Here is a 22,261-nt window from a genome sequence, read left to right as displayed (position 1 = left end):
CTGCGCAAAACTTTTCCACGTGAAAACTGGCACAGAATTGCAACAAGCAGAAAACCCATAAACAACAATTACAACAACAACAACAAGTTGGTCAGATTGCAGGCGGCACGCAATACGCATTAAAATGCACACAATTAAGTCGTGCAAATGATTTACAGTGAAAGGCAGTGAAATTTATGGCATGCAAAGCGTGAGAAGCGATCAAAGGAACAATCTCATGTCTGTGCCACACAAAACATTAGAATTTTTGGGCATTTATATACCGAACTACCTACGTATATAAAACTAAACCAAAATTGTTGTTCAAAATCTGAGTCATTTTTAGCGGAACGATTCACGTTTCAGCCGGCAATTGGCACTTTCGCTTTCATTTGAGCAGAGTTTGCTAGCTTTGCTGCTGTCGCTGCTGCTGGTCTTTAGGGCGTGTTCAGTAATCACTGGACTTTGGAAACCCTTTCCAATTACACACTCACATACACACATCTCGAGCTTATGCAAATGATTTAGCTTGAGGTTGAATGGCTTTCTATCCGTGTGAAATGAATATTTTATGCATTTCAGTAGTAATAATATATGATGATTACAGTAACTAAAACATTTTGTAAATCATAATTTGAATCAAACGAAGATGCGTCGTTGCTTATGCTAATCAAAACTCGTTTGCACTTGGCCAATCTTAAAGCTAACTTGTCTGATCTCTGCTATGCGCAATCAATCCTTGTCGCAGTCGCAGTCGCAGCTTAACAGTTGTTGTTGTCTCTTAACAGCTGCTGCTCTGTTAACTGTGCTTACGCTGCTAACAGCTGTGCAGGTCTCTTAACAGTTGCGCTGGTCTGCTAACAGTTGTGCTGCTCCGCTAACAGTTGTCGCTGCTAACTTAACAGTGTTCGCTGTGTGTTTTGAGTGACGCGAAAGAACGGCACAAAAGCGACGCAGCAAAAATTAAATTTTCCATGCAGCTCACACGAAACAACAGTTTTTGTAGTTGTTGTTACTCTTTTCGTTGCTTGTTGTTTTTATGTTGCGGTTATATTCGTACGTATATGGCGCACGCTCGGACGTGGCCCCGACACGAAGCACTCAAAAACACAACCAGGTGGAGTGGGGGAGTGAAAGAGGGAGGGAGACAACGGCATGCGCTCAGAGCAAAACTTCACTCAATTTTGCCGTTTACTTTTTGAGCCAGACGACAACGGCGACGACGACGTCGACGCGTTTTTCTGCTATCGTCTTGGTCGTTGTCTTGGCAGCTGGTCGCGACTGCGCACAAATCAGTTTCAGTTTTTCAGTCCAACGTGCGAGTTCGCAGTTCGAGTAACGGTTACAAACAAACAACAATAAAGTTGGCAAAGCACTTTTTACTCTGTGCGGCAGGAGTTGAATTTGGAATTTCGATTTTTTGATAGAATTTCTTGTGTGTTTTATTGTCAGCGCGTGCGCGACGCGCATTAAAGGCCTCCCCAAAAAGGCTCCTTGAAAACAAAAACAAAAACAAAACCTGTGAAGTGAACAAAATAAGAAATCAATAATTCAACAATTGTTTAAACAATTTGAACAAAACACACAAAATTCTGGATAAGTGTGTGCGACGTTCGTTAGCTGAGTTTGAAAAATGGTGAGTGCAACAGAAGTGTGTCACAAGAAAAAAAAACACAAAAAAAAAAAAATTATCATATTTACTACGGAGTGTGACAAGAAGCATGGCAAAACACAACGAATACACTCGTAACTAAGTATGAATATTGAAAGTCAGCGAATGGAAAAATGAATGTTAAACCAAACTGGAGAACGGACGGACGGACAGACAGACAGACAGACAGACAGACGGACAGACTGACAGATAGACTTGGCTACTGGCTTGTGGCTGCTTGGCTTGGCTGGCTTATAAGAATAGTGACTGCGATTACGGGTTCTGTGCTGACTGCCAGAGCGAAGTTGAAGGCAAACCTGTCAAAAGACAATGGCTATAAAATACAGCAACAAAAACGAATAAAAAAATTTTAATGTGAATACAACAAATTGTGAACGAATTGCCAACATCATAAAGTAGTTTCTAGCTATTCAGTTTCGCTTTTCATTTTTGGTTAAAATGCGCTTTTACTTCCTTGGCCAAGCGATTTTCCATTATTCCACATTTTTCCATTATGGCCAACAGCACGCCAACAGCAGCAGCAGCAGCAGTAGTTGCAGTTAAGAGTAACTGGCCACGCCTCAATTTGGCACAGTCAAGTAAAAGTCGCAGTCGCAAACAATAACTAGTTTTTTGTCTATGCGTGTCTGTGTTTAGGTGTGTGTGTGTGTGTTTCTCTTTTACAACAATTAATATTTGCAAACAACACAAAAAACAAACCACAACACACAAATAAAATGAAGGAAAAACTTAGAAAGAGCAACAAAAAAAAAACAAATACCTACAACTGCTGCCAGTCAGACGTCGTCGATTGGCAAATCATTGGCCAAGCGGCCCAAAACTGGTCTCGTAAAATTGAAAAACCCGCAAAAATTAGGTTTGAAACACTCGAAACGAGTCGCCAGACGCCGAAACATGTGGAAAAACGACAGAGCCTCAGATTTAGCTTCGAAAAACAAATAAAAAAAAACATGTTAAAAGGCTTTGCTTCAGCCCCAAAAAATAAGTTAAAGCCATTCATTCATTGTTAGTAAGCTATTGTTTATGGAGCACTTTCCTAGTCTTTGTCTAATTAGCCAAATGCGTTCCGCCCCCCCTTTTACACCGCCCCCTGAAACCAATCAGACCACGCGCTATTGACAGCCGTGACTGACATGTGCAGCAGTTTTATTTTTGTGTATTTTCTCATTGTTGTTGTTGTTGTAACTCTCACTTTCATTTGACGCTTGAAGCTTGACAATTGAATGAACACTTGCACACAGCACACAGCATAGCACTCACACAGAATTTGTTTGTGAAACAAACAATTCAAATAACGACTCAGCAGAGCCCGGCTTGTGTTTACACACATTTTACAAACCAAAAAAAAAAAAAAAAAAAAAAAAAAAAAGTTAATAGTATACTCACACACATACATACAGATAACGTTATTATAATTGCACACTGCACGGGAGACAGACTTTCTCCCAAAATAAAAAAAAAAATAAAATGAAAACTATAAAAACTCTACAACAAACTTTTTTTTTGCTGTCGGAAGTTGGCAACGTGCCAACTCGGCGTATGCGTAATGTGTGTGTGGCGAAAAAAAAAGGGAAGCCATATGCGAGTACGTTTTTTGCATGTATGAAATGTCAGCGGTTTCTTAAGTTGAACCCTTGAAATGAAAGGAAACCAAAAGGAGGCTGCAGCGTGATTCATGAAATAAATAAATAAAAGTACTTAAAGATGTCTCAACATCACCAGCTCGATTAAATACACTAACAATGCGTTTCTTTAGTAGTTGCATAAACTTAATTTATGTGGTTATTAAACATATTTACTCGCATTACAATTCAATAAAAATATGAGATTGTTTATCATTAAATAGTTCGTTTCAAAGCGCAATTATTAGTTGTAATCACTTCACAGTCAATCAGCTTGTGCAATAATTGCGTTTAAGCGTTAGCAAATGCATTTTAATATAGTGTATTATTATGTCGACTGTTTGTCGAATGCTTGCTCTTGCTTGTTTTTTCTGTTTCTTATATTCACGTAGGGTAGAAGGTTTGTGCCTGCAAATATCTCCTTCTTCTTTGAATGTAGTATTATACCGACATACTAAATTTAGTCTTCAGTATATTTTAGTATTTTCGCGGTATATTGATTTGGCGCATTTATAAAATAATCTCCTTCTTTGAATAAAGAACTATATCCATATACCAAATTTATCACTCAGTATATTTTAGTATTTTTTGGTATGTTGATTTGGCGGATTTATAAAATAATCTCCTTCTTTGAATATAGAACTATTTCAATATACCAAATTTATCACTCAGTATATTTTAGTATTTTTTCGGTATATTGATTTAGTGTATTTTTGATTGTGGTACTTTATCGATATACCAATTATAGGTTTGGGTTTTGTTTTAGTATGTTTTCGGTATATTTTTGTATGGTTTCTTCATATTAGTGTGGTATATTTTTAGTCGCCTTTGGTATGTGCTACTATTTTTCGGTATACATATTAGTTTGATATATTTGTAGAGTAATTTACGTAATTTGATATATTTTTACTATAATACCGCACTATTTTGCTTATATTGAAAGTTGGGTAGCAAGTATCTTACAGTCGAGCATACTCGACAGTAAATTTCTGACTTGTTTTTTCTTCAACTGAAATATGCGAGTCACAATTACTTTGGCCTAGCCCTGACAGGCGAACTACAAACTACAAACTACAAACTACAAACTTCAGCGTCAGCGTCAGTTGTGCAGCTGCAGTTGAGTGTCGAGCTGGGGGCTGATGCTGAGTGGGTAGCTCAATTGTCAGTGCCGCACTTTAAACAATACACACACACACACACAATCGTAAAAGACAAATGAAGCTTGCAATTCACTTTTATGCTGATTTGCAAATGTACGTAAAAAAAAAATGGTATTTGCATGCATCAATTGGTTATTGAACTGGCCCAAAGGGGACTACACAAAATGCTAGGCCAGAGCAAATGGCATTTGGTTGATTTGTTGACTATTTTTTTTTATTTTAGAGAGGGGTCTAAGACTCAAGCAGGAAGTTCGCGGCCTAAGCGCAAAGCAAACAAAAGCGGCGCAACACGTTTTGTTTGAACATTTAAATAAGTAAAGGAATGTGTCGCATAATTACTTCACACTTTAAACGAGTGTTCAATGTCAAGCTAAGGCCAATTATGTGGCTGACATTATGGTCACAAATATATCAATCATTTGTGGCCGCAAAACAATGGACAAACGAGTCGACAACCCAAAAAGCTCAATCAAAATTCAACACTCATTTATCGAAGTGTATTATATAAAGTATTTAATCGAGTTGATGTATAAGAGTTGCTTTTGGCCCTCAGGTCAAAAGCGATACAACATAATCGACAAAGAAAAAAAAACAGCAACAAAAAGACAACAACAAAATGCCAAAAGCCTGCAAATCATTATCAGTCAAAATATCATGAACACCAAAATGCTAAATGCTGCTAATGAAAATATACGAACGAGCAAACTTGAATCTGTATTTGATATATCTTGAGCTCTATCAAAAAACTTTCAAACAGTTGCACAACACAACTTTTGTGTATTATCTGTTTGCGTAGTTTGGCAACTTTTTATTTGTCGTCGTTATATATAAAGTTTTTTTTTCTTCTTTTTTTCGCTCTTCATAATTAAACTAATTAACTGTGTTGGTAATTTGTTTTCATTTAGCCCTTCCGTTTAAATGGCCGATGGCCAAGACAGCGACGTTTAGACATAAATTCATGCGACAATGCCAATAAAAATGTTTGACTTAATACCGTTTGGGCTGTCTAGGCCATAAACTCGCTCTATAAACTCGCCAGCCTCGAGGCGAGACGTCATTTGAATATCTTGCTGTGTGCACAAATACAGAAATGTAAATAAGACAACAAAATAAGAAAATAACATTAAGATATACTTGAATTTGGATTGTTTAATTTAACGATGCGCACAAAACTTGTTTTTGTTGGCTGTTGGCGGCGGAAAAGGTTAAAGTTGAACAATGGACTGTGGATTATACTAGTTACTCGTACTAAAGAAAGCAAACGATTCGAAAAGACACACAAACAGACAGACAGACAACACAAAACAAACTAAACATGGTATTAACTTGCAAATAACACAAATTTCACTTTGATGCGCTTTGTTTGAACGTTGCCTTTTTTTGTGTATACTTTTTGGTTTCTTTGTCGTTTTGTTTATTAATAAAAGCGCATAAGTTTTACGTAAGGAGGCGGCTGCTGTTGTTGCTGTTGTTGTTGCTGTTGCTGCTGTTGCATATACTCACACAACAGATACTTAGTTATGACATAATGTCCGGGCCATGGCTCAGTTCCTTATTGTTTTTGTTTTTGTTAGAGCTGCCTTTTGGGCGCACGCCTCTCCCATCAACATACAACAAAAACAAAAATCACAACAAAATATGCATGTGAAACCAGAAACAAAATGACATCCCATAACGAGGCCCAACGCTGCAGCTTGAGGCTGAAGCGAGCCAACAAATCTGTTCATCCATGCCCTGTACTTTAATTTCTAATGAAAGTGGCAAATTTTTAGCAATTTATACTGTATAAATTTAATTAAATAATATTAAAAAGGAATAAATTAAAAAAGGTGTCACCTCAAATGGTGTTATATAAAATTTATTTTAAAATGATTAAGAATTCCCAAGAAAAATTTTTGGTTAAAATACAATTGATCAGCACTTAACGTAGTATTCCATAGATTCATTTTTATTTCTGCCAAAACTGCAAAATTTCAATAATAAACTGAATTTTTACGTAAATTAAATTGTAGCTATAATAATAATGCTATAATAATATGTAAATAAACGGCAGCATAAAAAGTATTGCTTTTTTTGGAATTGATCTTAAATTAATTCTGAATGTTTTTGTTAATTTACGCATCTTTTGCTTAACAGAATTTACCCGTTAAAACTTTTACTAAATAAACTGCACCTTGATAGACCACTTTAAGATCAAATCTTTTAGTCTAAATATATTTTCTTTAACACGCTGCTTTTAGTCAAAGTCAAATTAATTTGAAATATTAATTCATTTCATGCATTTTCAAAAGTCTTAAAGTTAGCTTTGAATGAATTAAAAAAGCGTTCCTCGAGCATTTTTTATTGCTGGCGAAAATGCTTGTTTCTTTTTATAATTTAAGCAATTTAGTTAAAATTTGAATCAATTTAAGTGCACAGTAAAATATTCAGTTGTTTGATACAATATATCTTAAAATAACATAGAATGTTCATGTTCATTTAAGCTGGTTTTGCTTAAAGACAAATTCATTTAAAATAATAAATAAATCAGCTGCAGTATGATGAGTAATGAAATTTGTTAGAATTAATCCAAAATTAAAATAGAATGTCTATAACAGTATTCTCTCTTCATATAGTATATAAAAGACAATTCACTTGAATCACTGCTCGATCAATAGTGCTGAAATTTGCTCAAATTTAATCTAAACTAACATAAAATGTTCTCGATAATTTAAACTGTTTTTATTTCAAAGATAAATTCAATTAAAATATTCACAAATAATATAAATAAATAAACTAAAATATACTAAATTCCTAAAAGTGAATACATATAAATAATAGAATGTGCTCGGTAATTTACGTGCATTTGCTTAAAATTAAGCTCGACTACTATTAACAAAAAATAAAATAAAACTAGCCGAAAACATTGCTATTTGTCATAAATGATCCTAAATGAATATAGAAAGTCTTGGGCAAACAAAAGCAAACTTGTAGTGCATTTCGGTCTTTTTTTTTGGGGCGTTATGCGCTGTAAGTTTTCCATGCCGTTAGATGCAATTAGTGTGGCGCTGTTTGTCGCTTAAGTCTTTTGTTGCGCCAGCTCAAGTATTTGCCGCTAGAGTGGTAATGATACCGCCCCCACTACCAACAGCCAAAAAAGACAGGTATTAACATTAATGTGACACTGACAAATTGCCAAATTCTTGACGAGGCCACACTGAAGCTGAAGTTGAAGCTAAAGCTGAGACTCTCGAGTGGATTCTTCTCAGACTGGCAAACAAATGGACATAAATTTTATTGACATTATGAACAAGATCGCTAAATGTAGGAAATGGCCGACTGTAGATCAGCAGCCAACAGATCATGAGTGGAACGGAAGTTGTGTGCAGTCAACTGTTGAATTCTCAGCTTCATTCTGAGATGTGGATGTGGATGTGTGTTATGTTAGATGTGGCATTGCAGGCAAAAGAATAATGGCCATAGAGAGATCTTTTGTTATTTGTTTTGTTTTCTGTTTTTTTGTTTTTGTCTTAATTGCTGATTCATTGTGGCAACGACGCACGTTTGAGGCATTTAAAGAGCGTCTTCCAATCAGTTGTTGCATCTCAAACAATTAAGTTGAGTGTGCTCGACTGTAAGATATCCACTACCCATTATTAATAAAGCCACATTCTGAAAATATAGCAAATTATTTTATAGGAAAATATTAAAATATACCAATGAGTATTTAGCATATCATCATCTAGGTGTTCATACGAACCATCTTGAACAAATAAGTCGAAAGTGCACGACTGTGAGATACCCGTTAAACATTTTCAATAAAACCATATTCCTTAAATATATCAAATTAAAATACCGACCAAATACTAAAATATATAATATCTAGGTCTTCATTTCAAAAATATACCAAATGATTATACCGAAAATACTAAAATATACCGAATGCAATATTTAGTATATCAAAAGCTAACTATTTAGTATATTGGCATACAGGTGTTCACTATAAACTATACCAAATAAATATGCCGAAAATACTACTATGCTATATATCAATGGTATATCGATATACCGAAAATTGGTATACCGACATCTGGATGTTCGTATTTACAATATACCGAAAATTACTAAAATATACCATCGGTTATATTTAGTATACCGACATCTAGGTGTTTTTACGAAGCTGCTGCCAGTTGCATACATTTGCTGGAGGTAAAAGTTGTAAAACTCTTTTACCCTACGGTTAGCGGGTATGAAAAGTTTTATTGGGTGCGTTGCGTGCTTAGCCCACTAGAGACAGAGAGAGTGAGAGAGAGAGAGAGATCCACAATCGCACTCGACGAGGCTCAAGCATGTCCAGGCCAAGCATATTCCAGCTGATACTCAAACTGGAACTGATGTGAATGCCCGTTTCAGGGTTATGCTACAAGCAGGAAGTAACTGGCACAGCGGTTCCACACCCAACAAAAAACAGAAACCGAGATACCGAGAAACCAAACCACGCCACAAAACTTACAGCATCGCAGAGAGTGTAGATGTGTGGTAATTCGAGTCGATTGTTGGCTCCAGTTTGTAGCTTTGAGGTGCGCAATTTTAGCATTATTCTAATTGGTCAGTGAACCAGTTTTCAAACTGCACTTAATGAGCCCTGACTCACCATCGATATCTGTTCAGTTGTCCAGCTGTCCAGCTGTCCAGCTGTCTAGCTGTCTTTTTGTTGTTACCACGCCAAACTTGTTTCTGTTACTGTCTGTATCGGAGACTGAGACTGAGCGATTGAGGCTTTGGCCGGATTGCGCAAGGTCGTCTGGTCAGGACAGGTGCGCTAAGCTAAACCAGCGAATTAACTCAAATTGTAAGGCGCACGAAACTCACGCTGCACGCCGCCTTAAAAGACAATCAAAAGGCACAGCTCAAATGTAACACACATTTTCATAAAAGCCAAATTAACATAGTTCAACCACAAAAAAAAAAAAAAAAAATCGCTGACTTATTGCCAAACAGTTATGACTGCGGCGTTTTATTTTATCATTTTTTTTTCTGCCGTTAAATTAATACTTTTACATACACGTATAAAACTTAATATTTTAAGCTCGCGCGTGCAGCGGGTTTTCTTTTTTTTCCATTTTTAGTAGTTTTATAGCAGCTTTTTTTTCGTTGTATTTATATTTTTATTTTTATTTCGACGCCTCACCTTGAGCTTAATTTCGGTCAAGCCAAAAAGGCATTCAACTTAATTAAATATAACTGCACACAACTGACGACGACAACGACGACGACAGTTGACGACGAAAATTTCAATAAATTTCATACGAAATTCATCAAACAAGCAAAGCAAAGCAACTGAAAGCAGCGCAAAACGCAGCAAACGCAAATGCATTTGTATAGCGCACAAAACGAAAGACTTAAGCGACAAACGTGAACGCGAACCGCAACGAAGCATGATTAATGCAAGTTTTTGCGCAATTTGAGCCGCATGTTGAAAAGAGCGCTCAATAAACGCAATTTTTAAATAAATGAAAAAAAAAAACGAAATGAAATGAAAAATGAAAAGAAAAATAACAACATAAAAAGCAATCATCGTAAAAAGTGGAAGAAATAACTTTTGATGCAAATGAATTGCAATTTTTGCGCTTTCTTGCGTAGAGATTTTTCAGTCTCGTCTCGGATAACGCCATGTGTGATCATAATTATCCACATTTCGAATGAGCTGTTAAACTGAAGACTGACTGCAGCAAAAGCAGCTGACGTTCGCTTGCAAAGATTTCACTGTAAACAAATTATATTTTTCGTATTTTTGCTTTTGCGCAAACAATTGAAAGAAATAACAAATCTTGCGCCAGGAATGCAGCTCTATCACTTCGCTGTCTCTCTTTTATTTATTGACTTTTATTTAGTGCTGTCGTAATCAACAATCAACAAATCCAAACACACGTCTTTCGCATTGCAAACTCAAATCCACCCCAGCGAATGGACTTAGCTAATGATACTTGCAATGGGGTCTTAGACAATATATGTTTTGCCCCGAAAATGGGCAAAACAATAATTTACGTAACCGCCACAAAAAAAAATTTGTTCGATTGCGCCTATTGAATGATTTGCTACAAAGAAAAAAATAGTGAGAAAGAGCCAAAAGCGGAGGCAGCTTGTAGTTCTTGGCGCTTTTCGCTTTCGCATAAAAGAAAATGAAAGGCATTTAGAGGCATGTTTTCACCTCAATTCATTTCCGCGCCACACTCCGCGCTGCCAATCCCCAAGAGCATAAACCAGTTGGTCTGGTCCAGTCGCGACTTCGACTTCGACTTCGCTGTTGCCGGTCGCTGTCAATAAGGAACTTTTTTTTCGTTGTTTTTTCTTTATTTTTTTGTGGTTTCTTTTGGTTTTGCGCCTGCGCATTAAAAAAATGTATAATTTATGCATAATTTGGCTTGGCTTAAAAACATTTAAATGAATACAGTTTTTTTTGCAGATTATAGTAGATAAGTCTATATAAACCAGTTTCACTTTTTCCACATCTCGGCCAAAAGATCTAACAGACCCCAAATAAAGGCGCCCGAGAAATGTTCGCAGAATACTCGCCGAGAGAGAGAGAGAGAGAGAGAGATTTATGGGCTTGTCGGGGTGTTTATGGCAGGGCAGGGCAATAAATTATTGTTGTTATTTGAAACAAACTTAGGTTATTTGTTTCAATCCCCGGCGACCTTGGCCACCACAGCGCACACACTTTTAGCCAAGTCGCATGCGCAACTTAATACCTAGAGAAGAAGGCGTGACATTTTCGTCTAACTCTAACTGTAACTGTAACTTTTTGTTGCTGCGACGATCGTTATCGAAACGGCGCACGTTTGTGCCAATTTTGGCCATTTCTTTTTTGGCTAAGCATTAAGCAGTCTAACTGTCTGTGAAAGGCCATCAAACGTTAAACGTCAAGAGCGTTGTGTAAGGTGTTCTTAATGACGCTGCCAAATGCTAATGCCCCGTTGAATACCAAACAATCAAACAAGCAAAGCAACAATCTGAAATTGAGTCGAATTGTGCTGTGCTGTCACGACACAACATTGTTGCCTTATTAAAAATAACTTTCGCAATGGAAATATTGTTAAATTTTTTTTTTTGTGGTTTTTGTGCTTTGGCATATGACGCATATTAAAACTAGACAATTGTCTTCATTTCTTTAGCTTAATTTATTTGAAATTTTAATGCAAGCTAATTAACCAGTTTCTCATTTTTGATTGCAACATTTTATTATCTTAAATTTTATTTGATAGTCTGTTGCTATTGTTACTAAGTGTGTGCATAAATCAGCATGACAATTGAATTGGTAATGCCTTTTGCAAGTGTCTCTTTTTTTTGTGTATTACAAATTGGAATTCGTAATTTGAAATGTGAATTGGGGGAATGGGGAATGGCGTAGGCTTTTAAGCCCTCCAAAAGTGGCAATAATAATAATGTTCAAAGTCAAGATGTCGCTTGAGTGGATGTTGCCATTGCCACTGTAAAAAAAACAGAGAGAGAAAAATACAAAAACTGAAGATGTCACCCAACAAAAATTGCTTCAGATGCAGCACACAAAAGAAAAACATACTTTTGCATAATTATTAACAAAACTAAAACAAAAAACAAAAAAAAGTGAAATACAATTTTAATTAGTTGTTGAGGCAATCGAGTCTGTTGTTGTTGTTGTTTGCCAGCAGGGTTGGGGGAGCAGCAGCGTCTCCGGCTCGTGAACTGGGTCAATGTCAAGAGTTGGTCATTATCAACATTGCGGCTTTGTTTGTAATTTTTGTGGGCGCCAGTTCAGTGTGAACAAACTGGAGTGGAGAGCGGCCGAAGAGGCCGAAGGGCCCGGCAAAAAAATAACAAAAAAAAAAACAAAATAAAACATGCTCTGACTCTGACCTTCTGCTGCGGACGGCGGACAACAAATTAAAAACCATTTCTGACAGTGTTCGAAACAAGTGCCACGTAATTTGCCGAAACTTGACGTGCCCCCCACATAAATCATTTTATCTCTTGCACATCAAAACAAAAAAAAAAAAAAAAATCCAACTGTATAACTGTGATTAATTGCTCTCTACACGTTGTCTTTTACAGTTGCCACCGCGATTGCTGCGAATTGCCTTTGTGATATGCCTGCTGGTTGTATTGCTCTCTCCCTCCACAGACAGCGCGCAAAGTAAGTAAAAAACCGTTAATAAATAAATTGAAAAGTGCAAAACATTAGGGGACACCCGGGTTTGAACCGGGGACCTCTCGATCTGCAGTCGAATGCTCTACCACTGAGCTATATCCCCACTTATGCAAGACTTGGCAATTTACCAAAGAACAACTACAATATCTCCTAGTACAGCATTCGATTTCATTTAATCACTCCTCACTCGCGTAGGCGAGTCTTCTGCTCTGCACCGCCTACGTACTATTTTCGTGCTTCGTCGGTCTCTGCGCAGAGGCGGAAGTTGATAAAGAGTTGTTGTAGTATTGTGTTGCCACTAGACCGTGATTACATTTATCTGCAACATTATCACGTAACAGCAAAAGCATGTTTCCCAAATGACTTGCCATTATCAGTGGTACTTTGTCAAATCTACCAAACCACCAAAATAAAAAACACTTAGGCAGACGAAGTAATTTTAAAATCAATTGTGTTATATAAACAACGAAAGGGTTTTGGCATTTGATTTGAGATCGGTTTGCGAGTTTAAAGTAAATGCGAAAGGTATTTCGTAATTTATAAATTGTTTGTTTAATTTAATTCGAAAGTATTGCGCAAACCATTTCTGTGGTATTTGGTTTGACTGCGCAAGAGTTTATTTTTGCTAAGCAGCGCAAAGAAAATATAATTTACACGTATATGTAGCCCAAACAATAATATGGAATAACAAAAACATGCTCATTAAAATAAAAAAATTAAAAATAATGTGCAAAAAATCAGGGGACACCCGGGTTTGAACCGGGGACCTCTCGATCTGCAGTCGAATGCTCTACCACTGAGCTATATCCCCATGCCTGCGTTTGCTGCCTAAGCTAGTACTTAAGCGTACACAAAGCGTGTAGTTGTTCTGAAATGCAGTATTTAACCCTTGGTTGGTTACTAGAAAAATGATGCAATGTTTGAAAATAAATGCATCAGGCAGGAGGCAGCTGTTTAACAACAAAAGTAATTACAAAACGAAGTTGCATTTTGTGCAAAACAAGCGAGGAAATTAAATTATAATAATAGTACAATGTCGCAAATAAAAACAATTACCAGAATAGAATAAATTAAAAAAACAGAAAGCTAAATTATACAAAGATAAGCAAGCAGACACTATTGAAAATACATTTATTATTGTTGTTTCGTTTTATTTATTTGATAACAATCCTTTTAGTTAAGAAGAATCCCACCAACAGCCTCAGCGTACTTTCTTCCTTGTATCCATTATTCAGTTGATTGGTGCTTCGAAATAATCAAAAAGTTGTACCTAGGGGACACCCGGGTTTGAACCGGGGACCTCTCGATCTGCAGTCGAATGCTCTACCACTGAGCTATATCCCCATGTGGAGATCCCCACAGAATGGAGCTACAATCGACAAGCAAAACAAAACTGCTATTTTAAGAGAATAACTACAACCCGTACAGATAAATCAGCATGAGTAATGCAACAAAAGCGCGATAAGCAACTCGTTCTCATTGTTCGTCAGAATAAAAAACAGCAAAAAAGTTTACCAAGGGGACACCCGGGTTTGAACCGGGGACCTCTCGATCTGCAGTCGAATGCTCTACCACTGAGCTATATCCCCATTTGAGTTTCCATCGACCGAACGCGTACTTAAAACACTCACCCCAGCATAAGCTAAAAGTAGACACAGTTTGCAGCGCCACAACAAAGACACCCATACAAGTGCAAAAAGAACTGTTGTGTGTGGGCATGCGCCGAGAGAAACAAAGAGAACCAAAGAGGAGAGGGGAACCCCTAACCACGAAGACCGGTTAAACAGTATTTGCCATAAAATTCGCATTGTTATTTCAGTTGGTGGGGACAAATTTAATAATTATTTTTAATATCACGTTAAACAGGTCCGCGCAATGGCCACTTTAATTGCCCAAGTATTTAGTGAAGAGCGAGTACCATTAATGAATGCTTACGCAGATACATCCATTAGGTGTCTTCATTATGGCTGATTGTCAGAATTAATAAAACTCGAAACGATACTCTTCTACCTACCTACCATATATGGGGGGTACTTTTCGTTTATAAATGCATAAATCCAATGAGACATGGAGATAAATGGCCTGGATAATAATCAAGCATAAGTCGCTAAGACAACTACTGAAGAAGAAGATGGAGATGACAAACCGAACATTAATTTTAAATAATTGTCACTCGACACAGTCAATTGTGATTACGATTGCGATTGAGATTCAGATTGTGATCTCTCGAGGTTGCATGAATAGCTTTACGTTTGATTGATGATCATGAGCGGTAGATTGAAGCCAGCTGACGTTCAGCTTACCAGCAGTAGCAAGCTTAAAGAGTTGTTAGCAAAGGTCAAGTATGTCGGATGTAGGCGGAGCTGAGCTTAATGATACCTGGTCGAAAAAAATGTATATTTAAGACTTATATGGCTTGTAAAGCATAAGAAAGTAATATATCAACAATTATAAACTTGAATTTAGGCAACATACAAGCTGGTAGACAAGATTTATAACGTTTCACGAATGGTGCCCAAAAGTTTCATTGCAATCGCACCATAAACTTTAGAGTTAATTAAGATACACTTTTATAAGTCGCAGAGGATGTTATAATTGCTTCCTGTAAACGTCAACACGCTTGCAAGTCAATCAAAAACCAATTTTATGGAGTACAAAATATATTTGGAATGCTTCCTCAAAACTTCATTACGATTGCTACATAAACTCGCAAGTTTAAAGTCAATAAACAATTTTATAATGTGAAAATCGGCTCATTTCACACATTGTATTACGAAATCCGCTTTAGTTTGGTAACAACTATTGTGCCGGGTATAACATAGTCAGATAAAGTTAATGTAACTGCCAAACTAATTAATCTTCTCAACTCATTTATCTTCTCTGTTTTTATTTTTTTTTAGCCAAGACGCGTCGGCGCATGCGACGACCCAGCACAGTTACCAGCTCATCACGCAGCAGTTTGCTGACCTCCAAGAAGGCAACTGAATCGCCGGTGGCCGAGAAGCGCATCGATCAGGAACCCGCCTCCACGACCAGCGTCGCTCGCACTCGTCTCCGCTCCAAGTCGAAGCTGCGCGGCGGTGCAGCTGCCGCAGCAGCAGCCGCTGCTGGAGGTGCAGCACTTGTTGCCAGTGGTTCGTCGCTGAAGGGCAAGAAGACCAAAGTGGATGATGGCACACCGAAGATCGTCTGCTATTACACCAATTGGTCGCAGTATCGTGTTAAGGTTGGCAAGTTTGTGCCCGAGGATATTCCCGCTGATCTCTGCACGCACATTATCTTTGCCTTTGGCTGGCTGAAGAAAGGCAAGCTGAGTTCCTACGAGTCCAACGATGAGACCAAGGACAATGTACCCGGACTTTATGAACGCATGATGAATCTGCGCAAGGCGAATCCCAAGCTGAAGGTGAGCTTACATTTATTTCCTCAATTCCTTATACTAATTGTTTTTCCTCTAGATTTTATTGGCAATTGGCGGTTGGTCCTTCGGCACACAGAAATTCAAGGATATGTCAGCTACTCGCTACACTCGTCAGACCTTTGTCTACTCTGCCATTCCCTTCCTGCGTAAACGTGGCTTCGATGGTCTCGATATGGATTGGGAATACCCCAAGGGCTCCGATGACAAGAAGAACTTTGTGCTGCTTCTGAAGGAATTGCGTGAAGCCTTCGAGGCTGAGGCCCAGGAACTGAAGCAACCTCGTCTGCTCTTGTCCGCTGCTGTGCCCGTGGGTCCCGACAATGTGCGCGGTGGTTATGATGTGCCTGCCATTGCCAGCTATCTGGACTTTATCAATCTGATGGCCTACGATTTCCACGGCAAATGGGAACGCGAAACGGGACACAATGCTCCACTGTAAGTAAAGGATTAGGTTGATCATAAGTAAAAAGTTATTACTTATAACTATTGCGAGTTCAACATCTCAAAAAATCCTATGAATAATTTTAAACATTTCTGAAATTGGTAAACCAAAAATTGCAAATAACTTTTTTTGACAAAGTTTTGAATCGACGCTTGCACATTAAACTTTGTGGTATCTAAATAGCTTTCATTTATAATTTCGGCAGAATTCTTTTAGAGAAACATTAATTAGAAAAATGCAGTTCAATAATATATGTATATACAACAAAACATAAAGATTCACTCCAATTATTTCAATAGCTTAAATTCTCATTTCTCGATAATTCGAAAATAAAATTTAAGAGAACATTTTTGGCTTCTTTTTTGACTACTTTTTGAAGCATATATGAAAATACCAAAAGTAATGTTTAATATGCGTGGTTCAAGATACAACTATGGAATTGTGCAAATTCTCCACTTAACGTTACTGAATATAAATCGAATTGGAATAATTGCTTACATTATTATATTTAAAAGATAAGACATTCAATTTGAATATATTAGCAAAGAAATGTTTGTTTCTAATTTCAATGGTTCAAAATATTTATCCTTTATTTTGTTTTCTCCTTTTTTCCTTGCAGCTATGCACCCTCCTCGGACTCCGAGTGGCGCAAACAGTTGTCGGTTGACAATGCTGCCAATCTGTGGGTTAAGATGGGCGCACCCAAGGAGAAGTTGATCATTGGTATGCCAACCTATGGACGTAGTTTTACCCTCGCCAACACCGAGAAGCACGGACCCAATGCACCAGCAACTGGCGGCGGTCGCGAAGGTGTCTACACCAAGGAGAGCGGTTTCCTGGCCTACTACGAAATCTGTGAGATGCTGCTCAATGGTGCCGTCTATGTGTGGGATGAGGAGATGAAGGTGCCCTACTTGGTGGATGGTGATCAGTGGGTGGGCTTCGATGATGAGCGCGCGATTCGCAACAAGATGCATTGGATCAAATCGAATGGCTTTGGCGGTGCTATGGTCTGGACTATTGATATGGATGACTTCAAGGGTGAGGTGTGCGGAGGAAATGTCAAGTATCCATTGATTGGAGCCATGCGTGAGGAACTCTTGGGCATTTCGCGTGGCAAGGAGGCCAAGGATGTCAACTGGACTGCTGTGGCTGCTACGTTCGAGGATATTGAAGAGGTGAGTGTAATTGACACCTGTTTGGGAACTTTGATTTAATCCTTTACTCTATTGCAGAAACCTGAACCCATCAAGATTTCTGTGGATGAAATTCTGAACAAGGTGCGCAAACCACATGTGCAGAAGAAGCAACGCATCAAGGGCGGCTCTAATGCTGTGGATACCAATAGTAAGTTTACTTAATAGAAATAGAAACCCTAAATTTAAACTGAAAATATGTCAGAACTGAGATAATCTGGGATTGTCTTGACCGAGGCATGAAATTGTTCACATTTTCTATCCCAAAATTCTTGAATTCCGGGATTAAAATAGGAATAACTATTCATCTATTGATCTGTCAATAGAAAGGATTGCTATGATAACAAATAAATCCATTTTCTAATGTCATTTTCCTTTCTCATTCCTACAGCTCGTCCCGCTCAGGTCTTCTGTTATCTGACCAGCTGGTCTGCTAAACGCCCCGGCGCTGGCAAATTCGAGCCCGAGAACATTGATCCTAAGCTGTGCACACACATTGTCTATGCCTTTGCCACGCTGCAGGATTACAAGCTGGCCGAAGCCACCGATGATGATCCCGAGAACTACGAGAGCGTTATTGCCTTGCGTGACACGAATCCCGATCTGCAAATCCTGTTGGCCATTGGCGGTTGGGCCTTTGGCTCCACGCCCTTCAAGGAGCTCACCTCGAATGTGTTCCGCATGAATCAGTTCGTCTACGAAGCCATCGATTTTCTGCGTGATTACAAATTCAACGGCTTGGACGTCGATTGGGAATATCCACGTGGTGCCGAGGATCGTGTTGCCTATGTGAATCTGCTCAAGGAATTGCGTGTGGCTTTCGAGGGCGAAGCCAAGTCATCGGGATTGCCACGTCTCCTGCTCACAGCTGCTGTGCCCGCTTCCTTCGAAGCCATTGCTGCTGGCTATGATGTGCCCGAGATCTCCAAATATCTGGACTTTATCAATGTGATGACCTACGATTTCCACGGTCAATGGGAGCGCACTGTGGGCCACAATTCCGCTGTTTGCTTTGGAATCCGCCACCGGTTACCAGAAGAAACTGACTGTGGATTACAGCGCACGCGAGTGGGTGAAACAAGGTGCACCCAAGGAGAAGCTATTGATTGGCATGCCCACCTATGGACGTAGCTTTGAGCTGGTCAATGAGACGCAATTCGACATTGGTTCACCATCTTCGGGTGGCGGCAAGACGGGCAAGTTTACCAACGAGGCGGGCTTCCTCAGCTACTACGAAGTGTGCACTTTCCTGGCAGCAGACAACACCACATTGGTGTGGGATTCGGAGCAGCAGGTGCCCTTCGCCTACAGAGGCAATCAGTGGGTGGGCTTCGACGATGAACGTTCACTCAAGACAAAGGTGAGTTTATTTGATAAATCTTTAACTGAATTACAACTAATTTTATTCTCTGCTACAGACCGAATGGCTTAAGGAGCAAGGCTTTGGCGGCATTATGGTGTGGTCTATTGACATGGATGATTTCTCTGGACGCTGCGGCAGCGGCAAGTATCCTCTGTTGAATGCGCTCAGTGAGGAACTCAAGGATTACAAAGTGGCGTTGGAATACGATGGACCCTACGAGTCGCATGGACCACGTGGAGCCTACACGACAAAGGATCGTAAGTAGTTGGCTAAATAACTAACACATTTCTCAATAAGTCAAAGATTCAATTTATATCGATAAATACTTAAGTAAGGTTTTTCTGATAACTATATATAAAGTTTAATGACATTTCGATAGCCAGAAAAAAAGTAATCACAAAACAAGTAAAGCGACTTTTGCTTTTAAACAAAAAATGAATTCAAAACATTGTTAGATGTTCACTTAGCTCTATTATTCCTTCAACAACAAATACATTGTAAGCTTCTGAATACACAATATAATCCAGATATGAACTCAAGAGTCCATTGGCTATGCGTTGACCCTAAGAAGATGCTTGCTGGCGAAAAGTTATGCTGATGAAGGGGGTGAAGTTAAAATTGCTGAAACTGGGGCCTATTTTAAGAAAAAGATAAATCATTCTAGAGCGTGCAAAAGATTTTTACTGTATTCATCTTAAAGATTATGTAGACAAGAAAGATCATAGACACTATTTACTATATAGCAAATTGAAAACCTATTAAAACTCCTCTTTAATTCACAGCTCATGACGTTACCTGTGCGGAGGAGGATGGTCACATTAGCTACCACAAGGATTGGGCCGACTGCACACATTACTATATGTGCGAGGGTGAGCGCAAGCATCACATGCCATGTCCTGCCAACCTGGTCTTCAATCCCCAGGAGAATGTGTGCGATTGGCCCGAAAACGTTGAGGGCTGCCACGCACCAACGGAGGCGCCTGCCTAAGAATGGACTGTAATGCAAGTCCTTAGGCACTTCTTTTGTAAAGCTCCCATTTGCAAGTTGTTAATACGAGTACGAGTACGAGAGAGTATATAATATTCAACAAACAAACAAAAAAAAAACAAACGATGCCCTAGTTTTAGTTTTGAAATTGCTGCCCCAACCAACCCCTCCCGCCCACACTAACTCGACAAAAACAAAAAACAAATACTCAAAATCAGCTGAATTTTTTGTACTACAAATGTAAGCTTAATTAAACATATATTTAGCGTTTAAGTAGTTTTTATGTTTTAGCTAAAAGTGAATGCACAACTTTTATGTAGTTGCCTCCTCTAACAAAAAAACGAAAACAAAACAAGAAACAAAAACAAAATGAACACAGCTTTCGCATTTCCTTCCGTTTCGATAAACACAATTATTATAAACAAAAAAAACAAAACAAAGGATATATAATAATGAGCGAATCTTTTATATATTAAACTGTGATAATCACAATAAGAAACGACCAGAAGTTTATCAAAATTACACCACAAAACACATAACGAACAAAAACTAATTCGAATTCATGCTAAATTTGCCCCGCTCTAAAACGAAAGTTGTACATTTTCAAGTTTTAACTATAAAATTTGTATTATACGTTGTAATTATTTAGTTAAAATAAAACACACCTACAAAATATAAAAAAAATGTCTCTTCTTATAACTAATTTCAATAATTTTCAAATGTATTAACAAATGGCCCGATTTTGCAATCAGGCACTAGCAAAAATTATTTTAGACTCATTAGAGTGCTCCTCTCCACGGAAATCTTTAGTAAAAGGCGAAAGATTTATTCGACAACTGAAGAGAAGCCAGAGTAATTTCCCAATGCATTCAAGCAACTATGCTACTATTGACCCACTAGAACTGCTTGCGAATTACAAGCATATGATAGGGCAAAAATAACGTGCTTTTCTGTTGCATACTTCAGGGTGCATTGGAAACAACCACCACCATTTATGCTTTCTCTCTGCAAGACTGCGCATGAGTCAGATAAGTTTAGAGTTGTTGGTATTACAATTCACAATTGGTTCTGGCAGTCGAATATCCACTAACGGGACATTTTACAATTTCAAGTTATCGCTTCTCGGCCTTATGGCTAAGATCAAAGTGTAGTATCTGTTCTTATCAGCTTAACATCTGATAGATCCTCCATCGGAGGACAACAAATGTTAAACTGATTTTTGGAAATAGACGGAGTGCTAGGGGCTTGCTTCCACCTCTGTCACGGGTTGGCCTGGTATTGCAGTACCGCCAGGATTCGGCCCAACTAAATAATAAATATGAAAACAATCTTAAAGTATTCAAGTTGGTATTACTAGAATGAATATCTGGTAGATAATAATCAGATTTCTTATTAATCTGAATAATATAGATTGAATCCATCATCTATTTTATCTATTAGAATTTTTAACCCAAGCTCGAGAAATAAAAATAGGAATTTCTATTCAATTCATTATTTTCAGAAAAATAATCATTTGTGGATCGAAATTTACCAATTTTAAAGATGAAAGTTTTATCTACAGCAACCAGTTAAAACTAACCAGTAAAATAGAAATAGGAATTCTTTTCAGGAGTGTTGCAGACATATCATCTTTTGTGATACGATACAGCTGAAATCATTCCTTAAGATTTTAAAGATGTCCATTAGCCAGGTTTTCAAAAATATATATCAAAAAAATCACATTACACACATTTTGTTTAAACATTTTATTATTTTTTTGTATCGGTTTTTCTCAAAAAGTTTTCTTTTACATTTTGTTTTTGTAGGTTTTCTCATTTTTTTCTCTTTAATAATAATTTTACAACTAATTAATTAGTCTTACTTTGAAGTATACAATAACTTAATAAAGAAAAGTACGTGTACGCATTTATGATTGACAAACAGAAAATCATTTGAAGAAAAGAGGAATACAAAAAAAAAAAAACGAAAGGAAAAATGTTTACATTGAATAATTGGGAAAAATCAATTGTAAAAAAAGCTAACAAAAACCAACATTCCTGATTGAGGGTTGGCGTGAATAAATGTGTGTCAACAACAAAACAAATCTGAAAACAGATATATAGCAGGAGCTAAATGAATGATTAAACTTATCCGAAACAGCTGCTAAGCTGAGAACATTCTATCGGAAAAACAAGTTTGGGAAATAAATGAAAATATTACGAAATATCTTTTATTCGTATTTTGTTTTCTTTTCTTTTATCTGGTTGGTGGT

General features: G+C 37.8%; 1 protein-coding gene and 6 non-coding genes across 7 annotated transcripts; 2 read left to right on the top strand and 5 right to left on the bottom strand.

Moving 5' to 3' along the window:
* Window positions 1-1,274: 1,274 nt before the first annotated feature.
* Window positions 1,275-20,694, top strand: LOC117567045 (probable chitinase 10). The gene is given in 10 exon segments (XM_034246756.2): window positions 1,275-1,615; window positions 12,504-12,585; window positions 15,501-16,006; window positions 16,059-16,456; window positions 17,083-17,641; window positions 17,699-17,810; window positions 18,051-18,657; window positions 18,659-19,019; window positions 19,078-19,279; window positions 19,805-20,694. Coding segments are annotated over 10 exon segments (3,036 nt in total). The 5' UTR covers window positions 1,275-1,612; the 3' UTR covers window positions 20,011-20,694.
* Window positions 12,632-12,703, bottom strand: Trnac-gca (transfer RNA cysteine (anticodon GCA)). Its single transcript has one exon. It is a non-coding gene; the product is annotated as a tRNA-Cys (tRNA).
* On the bottom strand, window positions 13,340-13,411 carry Trnac-gca (transfer RNA cysteine (anticodon GCA)). The gene has a single exon. It is a non-coding gene; the product is annotated as a tRNA-Cys (tRNA).
* On the bottom strand, window positions 13,873-13,944 carry Trnac-gca (transfer RNA cysteine (anticodon GCA)). Its single transcript has one exon. It is a non-coding gene; the product is annotated as a tRNA-Cys (tRNA).
* Trnac-gca (transfer RNA cysteine (anticodon GCA)) lies at window positions 14,118-14,189 on the bottom strand. Its single transcript has one exon. It is a non-coding gene; the product is annotated as a tRNA-Cys (tRNA).
* Window positions 20,695-20,743: 49 nt separating the features above from the next.
* LOC117572873 (U5 spliceosomal RNA) lies at window positions 20,744-20,866 on the bottom strand. The gene has a single exon (XR_004572606.1). It is a non-coding gene; the product is annotated as a U5 spliceosomal RNA (small nuclear RNA).
* A 258-nt stretch (window positions 20,867-21,124) lies between these two features.
* On the top strand, window positions 21,125-21,320 carry LOC117572866 (U2 spliceosomal RNA). The gene has a single exon (XR_004572600.1). It is a non-coding gene; the product is annotated as a U2 spliceosomal RNA (small nuclear RNA).
* Window positions 21,321-22,261: the final 941 nt, after the last annotated feature.

The sequence above is a fragment of the Drosophila albomicans genome, chromosome 3 (assembly GCF_009650485.2).
Source record: "Drosophila albomicans strain 15112-1751.03 chromosome 3, ASM965048v2, whole genome shotgun sequence".
Lineage (NCBI taxonomy): Eukaryota > Metazoa > Arthropoda > Insecta > Diptera > Drosophilidae > Drosophila > Drosophila albomicans.
The sequence above is the reverse complement of the archived record's forward strand: the minus strand, read 5'-3'. Positions and strand labels throughout refer to the sequence as shown.